General features: G+C 38.7%; 1 protein-coding gene across 1 annotated transcript in view; it reads right to left on the reverse strand.

Annotated features, from left to right (window-relative positions):
* Nucleotides 1-2,923: 2,923 nt before the first annotated feature.
* Nucleotides 2,924-12,100, reverse strand: part of THSD7B (thrombospondin type 1 domain containing 7B) — a 759,038-nt gene continuing 749,861 nt past the window's right edge. The window contains exons 26-27 of the mRNA XM_047871837.1: nucleotides 11,144-11,231; nucleotides 2,924-3,431 (exon numbers count right to left, since the gene is read on the reverse strand). Coding sequence (XP_047727793.1) covers nucleotides 3,350-3,431; nucleotides 11,144-11,231 — 170 coding nt within the window. The 3' untranslated portion in view covers nucleotides 2,924-3,349. The remainder of the gene's footprint in view (nucleotides 3,432-11,143; nucleotides 11,232-12,100) is intronic.

The following is a 12,100-nucleotide window of genomic DNA, read 5'->3' on the forward strand; positions in this document are numbered from 1 at the left end:
TAACGTGTTATTTAAGGCTAATATTTCCCTTATTGATTTTTATCTATCCATTGATGAAAGTGGGGAACTAAAGTCTCTTATTATTGTATTGCTTTTCTTCCCTTTACGTATATTAATAATTGCTTTCTATATTTTAGGTGTTCTATGTTGAGTGCATAAATATTTAGCAATTTTATATACTTTTGGGGTTGACCCTTTTATCATTATGTAATGATAAAAAACTGATTTTTGTGTCTGATTATAGTCTTTGTTTTAAAGTCTATTTTGTCTGATGTAAGAATAGCTATCCCAGGTTTTGGTTTCTACTTGCATGAAATCTCTTTCTCCATCCCCTCATTTTCAGTCTGTGTCCTTGGATCTGAAGTGAGTCTCTTATAGGCAGCAGATAGATGGGTCAGTGACTGCTATTTTAAACACTTTGTCAGGTAAATCACTTATCTATGTTTCATTAAGGTATTTTTTTGAAGTTTTATCTTGTTCTTTCATTTGGAACATATTCCTCTGTTTCTTCATTTTCCTCAACTCTGTGTTGGTTTCTATCCATTCGATAAAACAGCCACCTCTACAGTCTTGAAGGAGTGGCTTTGTACAGATGAACATTTTCAATTAACCCTGCTAGTCTCTCAAACCTTTGTGATTGTCCAAGCAGCCTACTTATTTCTTAGTGGCTCTCATTAGATGAGGGTCTACCAAGACTTGTTAGTGTCCCAAAGGTGAGGATCTCAGACAGCATTTAGATTCAAATTGATTGGAAGCTGGAACCTCAGGCAGCAGCTTTTAAAGTGTGTAAATGTATCTCTTATAGGAAAAGACTAGGAGATGGGCATTTCAGTCTCTTCCTTCTCCGCTGAGCCCTGGGGTAATAGCAAGTTAAGTACTGCTTGTTGTTTGATGCCTTTTCATCAAACCTGTGAACAAAAGGCTCAGTGGACACCAGAATCAGGTGGTCAGGAGGCCTCCCCTGGGTTGAAGCTACAACAACCAGGGCCCCAGATGTATATGCAGTCTCCTTTCTAGAAGATACTGGTTACTTTAAGGCAATGGGAGAGCATAAAGATGGTGTCCACCAGCTTCCATGGTCTTTGTATTTTTGTAGGCCCCTCTATGTATGTTAGATACCTGACCCTCAAGTCAAAGATTTTAATATAAGCAAATAGCTTCTTTCATAGAAAGACTGTTGCCTGTATGCTGTGGCTTGGAGGTTAGCCATGGTGGGTCTGTGAATCCTTCAAGAGCTAGTTCTCACTATTTTTAGTCTTGTAGGCCTTGTGGATGCAAGCCCCATTGGCTTTCAAAGCTAGATGTTTCAGAGTGTCCATCTCTCAGGTACAGCTCTTTAAAGCTGGAGTGCCTAAAGTGGGGTTCAAACCTTTACTCCTGTGGGAGAAACTTGGGGTTGTGAGTTCCCTTCCAATTGTGGGTCACTGAACCACATGGGGTTTATGGTGAGATTGTGTCCCAGCCTCTCCTGTTTCGATGTTTATATTTTCTCATGTGCCTGATGTGTAGGAGTTGTTCAGATATTTTTTGGGTTTATTTCAGAGGGAGCTGTTCCATAGAAAGGTCTATATTTGGTGTGTCTGTAGGACATTTTAAACCATAATCTCATTTGACATTTATTTTAATGTCTAACCTGAGATAAAAATGATTTCATTATCTTTATTTTGTGGGTCAAACAAGAGATAATTTGTAATCTTTATGCTGGACCACACACAGGTAAAGGGCCCAGCCAAGATTTAATTTCTGAAGCAGGGTCTCTTGACTGCTGATGATTTTATTTAAGAGAACTTATTAGAGGCCAACTCTAGGGGTTGTTTCCTTAGTCACACTACTGATATAAACCATCCTATTTTCATTTACTCTTTTAAGACCATAGTGCCATTGACAAAACCAGTTAGTCAGTGTTAAATGGTTAACAGAAGTCAAAAGTATAAATGAAAACACCCTCTTTCCACATCACATTTCTAACATTCCCATTTTCTAAAGTCATTTTACACATCAGCATTGCCTTATTTCAGTGGTTTGTTCTAATATTAACTGAGCTTTAAATATTCCTTCAGAGCTACTCTGTGTAATTGTAGTTGGCTCTATTTCATATTGTTTAAGAATGTGGAATAAGAATCCTTTCCTCTGTCAGTGATTTCAGCTGTCAACCCCTACAACAGTGACACAGGGAAGCTGTCAGTAAAACTGTTTTTGTCAAAGCCAAAGGTATTTCATAAGTGAATAAATTTAGAATAGGCAACATCTCAGTCTCTTGAGCACTTTATTTGTTATAAATACAAGTCAATACCACAAGATGGCACCTTCTTACTCTCAACATCTACAATTACAAACAATTATCTTCATAAAATGGTTTCAGCCTTTTAATGTGTTTAGATATTATTGAAACCTTATAAAAGCAAGACTTGCTACAAACAGGATTGGTGTTCGATGTATATTAAATGAGGTCAGATAATTAAATTCAAAAGAAGAATTTATAAATATTCAGATAAGAAAATTGAAATTACAAAAGCAGAGTTTGTCATCATTAAACTGAATTACAACTGTGTATGGCATAGTACTATATCTACATGGCTACGTTTCTGTTAAAATACAGTTTCAATAATCAAATAATCTGCCTCATTCTCCAATATAACCACCTAACACTCAATACATATTTCATTCAGAAACCACCTAGCTTTCATCTAAACCAGCAATTACACCCACTCCACTCCCCCCCCCCCACCTCAACAAATGCAATCCGTGAAGTGCCATCATCCCCTGGCTACAAAACAAAGTACAATATTTAAAGGTAAAAACTCAGAGAATTTCTGAAATGGTAAGCCATTCTCTCCGTGTTCATGAAAATAGGCAATCCAATTTGAAAGTCTTTGAACCAATGTAAACTCTAGAAAACTCAGTGTTGAAGTATGGGAAGAATAAAGACTTGCACTAATATAGTGCGTAACAAAGCAGTGTCAGGCTCGTCATTTACAGTAAACGCCTTGATTCGACTTTCCTCCAGATTGTCATCATGCTGCTGAAGATAAAGTTTATGGGAGTCTGTGGGAATTCCATCATGTTTTCTTCTTCCCATTTCCAAACAGGAAGAGAAGGGTTTTTCAGGACCCTTGGGAGAATCAAAAAATTAAACACACACCCACAAACAACTTGAAAGCAAAATGGCAGACCTAATAATCCTTGACTTCATGTCCAAATGAAGTTGAGGCAATATTACTTTCGCAATATTTGCATTCTGCCCAATGTATCACATCATGAGATTCCTCAAAAAACTGAGAAGTCTGAGAGCTACAAAAGAGAAAGCGGTTAAGGCAGTTGATGTCTACATTTGGATTTCTTTTTCAGGTTACATGTCTAAGTCTCCATCGTAGGCTAAGGTCAGAGGCTTCTGTTGGGGAGGTGTGCTTTGATGTGGTTTTGGCTTCTTGCTGCAAAGGGAAAAGAATTCCTCAAATAAAAATGGTTCACAGAGTTCTGTTTGATCTGCCAAAAACTATTGTGAGGTATAGAAATTCAAGCAGCTAAATGACAAAAGATTGAGCGCTCTGAACCTGTGGCTTTGTTTTTTGAATACTTTACCCCTATTTTAAGGAGAAGTTGTCATTTTTTCTAAATCTTAAAAATGGTTTCATGGAACCAGTGAACGTGGTAGAGGGCTACTTTTCTTGTTCTTGTTTATACTCAGTAATGCCAACATCTGCTGTTCACTAATTCCTAAGCTACTGTGACCCGCATGCACATCAGAGATGTTTAACATGAGCAGCTGGAGCAGCCAGGTTTCTGTGCCTTACCCTGGTCTCGTTTTTAAGTAAACACACTTCTGCTCTTGCCTGAAGCCTGACATTTAGATGCTATGTAACCACAGTCTGTCAGGACACTTTCTCTGATTCTGCAGAGCCGCTCACACCTGGTCTCTGTTTTACCACAGGTTGACAACTTTGCCAGGTCAGGGAGGGTTGCTCTTCCTTCTCAGAGAAGCTGAGGTTGACTAACCTTGGTAAATCACACAGTGATGGCCCAGATCTGGGGCAAAACAACCTGCATTACACTCTGAGTCTTAGTATGGGTGAAACTCAACTTACGTTGATGAATGTTAATAGTTTGAATTTGGCCACATGGTGCCCCACCTCTACCATAAGGCCTGTCTTCCTTTCTCAGTACTTTTGCATTCTCTGCCTTCAGTGCCCAGGTCTTGGGGGTTGTCCTTACCAGCAGAGAGGCAATTCTTTCCTTGTCTCCAAGTTTATTTTAATAGCATCTATTATTTTTATTAGTTTATTTTTGAGAGAGAGAGAGCAGAAGCAGGGGAGAGGCAGAGAGAGAGAGGGAGATACAGAATCCAAAGCAGGCTCCAGACTCTGAGCTGTCAGCACAGAGCCTGATGCGGGGCTCGAACTCATGAGCTGCAAGATCATGACCTGAGCCGGTCAGATTTTAACGGACTGAGGTGCCCCAAATAGCATCTATTATTAATTGGAAATATACTAACTGCCAAGCCCTGTGCTGAACATTTTACATCTCGATAAATCCCAGAACAACCCTAAGAGAGGGGAAGCATTAATTTTTTTTTTTTCATTACAGAGAAGGACTAGAAAGGTCACTTACCTTCCCTCAAGTCACCAAGTGGCCGAGCCTGAAAACTAAGCACATCTAACACATAGGCCCAGGCCATCAACCTCTTCAGTGCACTTCCTCTGTATCCATGTCATTAACTTGGCACTTGGTAGAAACATTTTGGTGTGTACATGGGAATTTTCATACTTTGAACTTAAATTAGAAACACATTTTAATGTGTACAGTTCGGTGGCACAATGTTGTGTAACCATCATCTTATCTAGTTCCAGAACATTTTCATCACCCAAAGAGAAACTCTATACTCACAGAAGTAGTCTTCCTATTTCTCTCACACTCAAGCCCCTGGCAACCACTTAAACTTCTGCACCTTAGGGGTTTGCCTATTTTGAATACTTCATCCAGATGGAATCGTTCTTTATGTGGCTTTTGTGTCTGACTTAAAATGGAGAATTCTGTATTATGTGAATTTTACTGCACACACACATACACATGTGCGCGTGCTTGATAGAATTAAAATGGTTTTAGGGAGAATCATCTAGTTTAAATGCTCAAGTTCTAAAATTATTTTTTTGCTTTGATAATGAAGCAAAAACAAGAAATGAAAAAAAATTTTAAATCTCTAGAAGGGGGCACGTTGGTGGCTCAGTGACTTAAGCGTCCGGCTTCAGCTCAAGTCATGATTTCACATCTCATAAGTTCTAGCCCCGCATCGGCCTCTGTGCTGACAGCCAGAGCCTGGAGCCTGCTTCGGATTCTGTGTCTCCCTCTCTGCCCCTAAAAAATAAATGTTAAAAAACTTAAAAAAAATCATTAGAAGGAAAACCACAGATGGCATCTGTGTTCCTGCCTGGCAGCTGGGGTGCAGTGGGTTGAGGTGAGGCTGGGCACGGGCTACACAGAGATACCTTCCAACTAGGGAAACTGAGGAGAGGAAGGAACCTGCTCTAGCATCCTCTGTCATGGGAAGCCTCCAGTTTCCTGCTTCTCAAAAGCGTATTCATTTTGTCATTATTAGAATAATATTCAATGTAACTTTAATATAGAAGTATATTCCAGTGGCTCTGGTTCTATTGTTTGGCCCAGACTCTTGCATAGAGAATGGACCCAGCTTGAAATGAGGTCCAGAGCATGCTAATCTGTAGCATTTAAAAGTGCTAAGAAATCCCACAAATGACAGTTGAGGACAACTTGGAAGGAACAGCTTGTGCATCCACTGTGGTGGAGGTTTGGTTATAGTGGAGGTTGTCCTAATACAAGATAATTCATCTGAAATGACAGTTGGGGTCTTGCTCATCCTCTATCTCTTGCCTTTTGAGGGGGAAGGGAAGAAGAGGGAAGATATGGAGGTGCTTCCAAATAGTTTTTGGTTATCCATTCTTAATTTGCATTTGTGAAGGGTGATGGGCAAAAAAGCAAAAGCTGAGTCCTGGGGAGTGGGGAAGAGGGATAGAGATGGCTGGATCTTTATGTCAACATTGCCAGGGAGACACCGAAGCGTGGTCAGCTGTTTTTTGGGCCCATATTGTGCTCAAAATAGGAGCTGAGTTTCCACATAAGGAATTATGAACATTGTATCAACCACTGGGAAAAAAGAGGGGTTTTCTAATACATAGTCCTTAAATCCTTGTGGGCCATGGGGTGTGCTGGGGATCATTTGGATGAAGGCGATGTTTTATTATGATTGTGTAACCTCTCAATTGATACTAATATGGAAACTATGAATGTGTGCGACCTGAGAAATTTTAGAGTTTAAATGTTGTTAAATGTTGGCAAACCGAGTAAGGTGATACTGTGCTGGGTAGCTGTGGCTTTCGAAGCCTTCCTGGTGAGTTAAAAAAAAAAAACCCTGAGGGTAGGGGATATGTAGCAGGGTTGTCCTCAGCAAAGCCACCAACTTGGGGACTTGTCTTTAGAGGCCCTGCTCCTTTTCCTTTTTCCCTTAATTCTTTTTCTAAAAATATATTTTCTCCTCCACTCTGGTCTCAGGAAAGGTGTGACCACCTCACTCACACTAAATCAGGACCTGCCGTTGCTTGGCAAATAGGCCACCGCCACTCATCCCATACCCAGGATGGATCTCTAATCCATCAGACTGTTCTTCCCTGTCGGACTGAGGTGGAGCCTCGTAACTCTTCCTAATAGAGCACTGGTGACAGCCACCGTCACTTTCAGGTTTGGCACAGAGATAAAACTATTATGCGACTCTGGCTGTAAGAGATCTTTGAAAGACACACATTTATTTATTTTTTCCTTTTTTATATTAAAAAAATTTTTTTTTAATATTTATTTTTGAGAGAGGAAGCAAGGGAGGGGCAGAGAGGGAGACATAGAATCTGAGGCAGGCTCTGGGCTTGTCAGCACAGCGCCGAACATAGGGCTTGAACTCACGAACTGGGAGATCATGACCTGAGCCAAAGTCAGACACACAACCCACTGCCCCAAATGACACACATTTAAAGTGACCTCTTTCATGATCATTTGAATTTTAGCAAAGGCTAAAACCAGTAAACCAGGAAAACAAACTGATTACAGACTTGAAGGCAAATTGCTGGTACTCAACAGTACCAATGAATTCCAGCCCCAGGGCAGTAGAGCTTAAATAGCTTGATGAAAGCCGGAACTGTCTTTGGTTTAGGCAGCCATTCCTAAGGGCAGGGCCTCTGGAATTGGGGACACTACTCTCAAACTTGGGCAGAATGGGGGCCCAGGGGCCCATTTACTGAATGGCACTGGGCAGGGCAGGATGGATATGCGGTAGTTATCTGCAGCAATTTTCTGGTACTATGTCTACATTAACTAAAAGCTCACCCAGAGCTCATCTTGACTCAATTGCCTCATGGATCTTTACTGCCAGGGGAGCAGGGCATCAGTAATATTTCAAAAACTTCGAACACTAATGGCAGATGTACAAAGGGTTGTATCTGAACGAAGCGGTCCTTAAGAAGACTATTTTTCTATATTTTCTCAAAAGCGCTTCTAAGCTTTATTATAAATTGCTTTCATCTAAAGTATACACCTAAGGCCTGGCATATTATAGCAGTTCTCTTGTCCTAAGCCTTTTATTTTGGGGAGAAAATATAAAATCACCAAAACTGTCATCCTCTAACTCCTGTGCAACCTATTTAATAGAAGTAAATGCCGTGAAAGTATCTATTTGGACTCTTTAGGCAGCTCATATGTAACAGTAAATGGTATGGGTTTTGATATCAAGAGGTCTGTTCCCAAGTCTATAGCTTACTTGGGAAACAAAGAACATCTAAAAAATATGAAAGCTGGAGACACTACATTGAATCTAAAGACTTTGTAGGATTAGTGAAGAGAAAGAAATTGCAGACCAGAAGACCAGTGGAAAGAACGTAAGCTCTGGGCCTAGGGATACCTAGAAGTGATTTTATCAAATTGATGACCTCAGAAAAACTTGCTCTGTCTTTAAAATGGGTATGATAATAGCAATAACACATTAGATTATTGTGAGGACTGGAAAAGACAATCTATGTAAAACACCTAGGTTTGGTTGGATGGTAGAGGAGTAAGAGATTTATAGAAGTAACTACAATCACAGCATAAAGTAAATGCCAGAGAAGAGGAAGCATGGACATGTTATTCCAGACTGGGAAAATGTTGGCATTTGAGGTTTACTGGGAAGAGCTAATAGCATGTCAATAGCTAATGGTGAAAATGCATTCTAGATAAATGGGACTTAAGGAGGAAACCTTGGAAGCAGCCGACTCCTTGCAAAACTAGAAGGTACCACCGTAAGCATCCGAATATAAGGTTACTTCTCCCAAAAACATTATCCTTCAGAAAGAAGTTGTAGGCTTATATTCAACCCTTATATAAGTTTTCCATATAATGAAGAGCTTACCTTTATAATAATAAAAAAAAATGGCGTCAAAATTGAACATGCACAGTGAAAATGAAAAGGCAAATTTCCCTAATACATTTGAAAGGGTACATGGGGTCTTAGGAGAAAACTTCTGAAACAGCAACATGGATAACAAATGTGGTATCTCAAACAACTTGGATAGAAATGAAAATGGTAAACTTGAGAAACTAAAACTGTGGGAAGAGAGATAACAGTAATTACAAAGTGATCTGAAAGATGGATACAAACTTTCCTATGAAATATGAAAGTAAATGAGTATATTATAATAAATATATAATATAGGATTATGGGTATGAATGCAGAACTAAGCATATTGGTTAAATATTACAGTAGATAATTTACCATTTTATCAAAATAAAGAGTTTATTAAGGAGGTAATTTTTTTTAAAAGATTTCTTCAATGAGAAAAATACACACACGGGACTGTCCAAGGCATAGGGAAATAGATGTACTTGGAATGATTGTTCAGGCTGAAATTATGGAAGGCTAGCTAGGCAGCCAGAACATGACTTTCCTTTTGTTGTCAATGGCAAGTCACTGCTGGTGTCTAAGTGGGAGAGAGGCTGATCATTTGGCTAAATTTTAGAAAGACTAATTTTGCTGTAGATAGCAGAAAGGAGTATTTGCATTAAGTCCAAGTATGTAGCTATTGTGCTATACCTAGTGGGAGGTGATTAAGGCCAAGCATTGAAGATGAAACAAATAGATGTACAAAATACTGTACATAAATATTTATGTAATTTGGTCACTAAAATGTAAGGGGGATTATATTGATCTTTAAAAAATTCGCTAGAAAACTGTTTCCAGAATTCAGTGATGTACCTAATTAATCCCCAGAGGTTAGGGTCATTCAGAAAGGGCGTCAATAAATATTTATTCCTGAAGGAATGGAGAAATGCAAAAAGGCAAATTTAATGACTTACTGTTGATTTTCAATCTCTTAGATATTCCAGAAAAGCGGGAACGATAGGATTTGGAATTAACAACTAGAACCCATCCCAGCTTTTACAGAACAGATTTTCTGATTCTCTTACACTGTGTTGGGTCATTACTTTCAGAGGAGCTTCTCATCTGTCAAACCTTCATGTCCTTTGTTACAATATAAGACCTTTTCCTCCCTTTCTAATCTTTTCTAGTGATGAATGCATCCTATCACTCTGAACCTCATAAGGCTTTAAACTTCACACTTGTTCATTAAGACACCATCTAGGAATACATACAAAATTTATCAATTGAGACATAAAAATTGGTCAAATCATTTGATTATAGGTTGAAGGACTAACCGAAGGTGTTACTTTTTACTACAGCACTATGGACACATTAGTTGGATAGAAATCCAATTTCTAGAGATTCAATTTGTAGCACTATAGGTGGCAGAAAGAATTAAAGTCATCTTATTTTCTTCACTAACTTTCACTGATCCAGAGCAAAGATTTAAAAACCTGTGTAACCTTGGAAACAGAATTTGAGACTAAATATACAATGGTTGGATTTGAATCGAGATTAAAACTTGGGTAAAAATTCTCAAGGAAATAGTTTAATAGATGATGAATATAAATATCTCAATTTGGAGAAAAAAGTAAGGTAACATTTGATCTCATGACAATAAAAAGATCCTTTGGAAATTTTGCTTTGGAAGCTAATAAAATATTGTCAACACACTTGAAAACATTCAAATATATTTACATCCGTCTGGTCTCAAGAACAACTCATCAACTAAATTTTCAGGAACAAGTCACTTAGAAAATGGGGTTCCTGAAATTGGCTGTCAAATTTTCTCTACTATCTGGTCAATGTGGATAAAACCTGGCCTCTATTTAAAATGTACTAAAGGGGCACCTGGGTGGCTCAGTTGGTTAAGTGTCCGACTTGGGCTCAGGTCATGATTTCGAAGCTCATGAGTTCTAGCCCCGTGTCGGGCTTTTTGCTGACAGCTCAGAGCCTGGAGCCTGTCTGTCTCTGCCCCTCCCCCACTCACACTCTGTGTCTTTCTCTCAAAAATAAAGATTAAAAATAAATAAAAAACAAAAGTAAAATGTACTAAACAGGCTGATTGAACCCACTGGTCAAGATAGGTCATATTAGAACTATCTGGAGTAATGACTCTTAGCCTTGGCTGCATTTTAGAATTACCTGGAGTGCTTTTAAACATCCAGATGACCTGGCCACATGCAAGATTAATTAAGTCAGAATCTCTGAGGCTGCAACCAAGTATCAATTCCCAGGAGGTGCCAAGAGATGCCAACGTACAGTCAACACTGAAAGATAGTCTAAATCAGGGGTGCCTGGGTGGCTCAGTCGGTTGGGTGTCTGACTTCAGCTCAGATCATGATCTTGCAGTCTATGAGTTCGAGCCCCATGTTGGGTTCTGTGCTGACAGCTCAGAGCCTGGAACCTGCTTCAAATTTTGTGTCTCCCTCTCTCTGCCTCTCAAAAATTAAAAATTTTTAATGTTTATTTAATCAAAAAAAAAGTCTAAATCAAAATGCTAAAATGGAAATTTCCTTATAATGATTTACATCTTCTGATATTATTTGAAAACCAAATAAAAAAGTTATATTCTACTGTTGATAATTATTTGTGGGTTCAGGAATCCAATTACAATAGCCAATGGCCTTTTAGCATAATATGTCACCTATAAGAATATGGAATATAAACGTTTTGCTAGTTAGTACTTACCAAAGAAGGTAGGAAGTAAATACTAGGAAAATCATGATAAGAAAACCGCCACCTGAAATGCCATAAACCCAGATTTTTACTCGGCCATCTGTTTAAAATAGAGATTAAATAAGGTTAGCATGCAAAATAATTCAGACTATTTTAATTTTGTATGTTTATATAGTCTTATACATGTAACACAAAAGTATCACAATACATTTTGACAACATAAACAGAACCAAAGAAATTACGAGGCAATCCTACATGCAAAGAAAATTACTGTCACCACTTTTGGGGACTTTGCTTCTTGAATGATGTTGAATGAACAAAAACTATATGCCCAAATAAGCTAATGATAAATTCACCAAATTATGTCAAATTATAACCATACATGTGAATATTTGCTTATTATTTTGATGCCATATCTGCTACAGTTAAGAAAAATAGAACCCAATAGTCTGATCTATTTTGTGATTTTTTTAAAAATTTTTTTTCAACGTTTATTTATTTTTGGGACAGAGAGAGACAGAGCATGAACGGGGGAGGGGCAGAGAGAGAGGGAGACACAGAATCGGAAACAGGCTCCAGGCTCTGAGCCATCAGCCCAGAGCCTGACGCGGGGCTCGAACTCACAGACCACGAGATGGTGACCTGGCTGAAGTCGGACGCTTAACCGACTGCGCCACCCAGGCGCCCCTATTTTGTGATTTTTAATATGTATAACTTGAGTGTATATATGTTTTTCTATTTTCTGCTTATGTGAGCATGGTTAACTGGTCTGCGAGAGATGCCTGAGCATCCCCAAGGAACTGCATTCCTTTCTGAAAGATAGATGCACACAGAAGATTCATTATACTACGTGAATGTAATTAACTGCAGGTCCAAAAAACTTATTGGCATCTTACTTGAAAGGCTTCTATGGGATGAACAACTATCAAAATCTATTGTAAACAACAACTGTTTGGAATAAAATCACAA

This window comes from Prionailurus viverrinus, chromosome C1, assembly GCF_022837055.1.
Source record: "Prionailurus viverrinus isolate Anna chromosome C1, UM_Priviv_1.0, whole genome shotgun sequence".
NCBI lineage: Eukaryota > Metazoa > Chordata > Mammalia > Carnivora > Felidae > Prionailurus > Prionailurus viverrinus.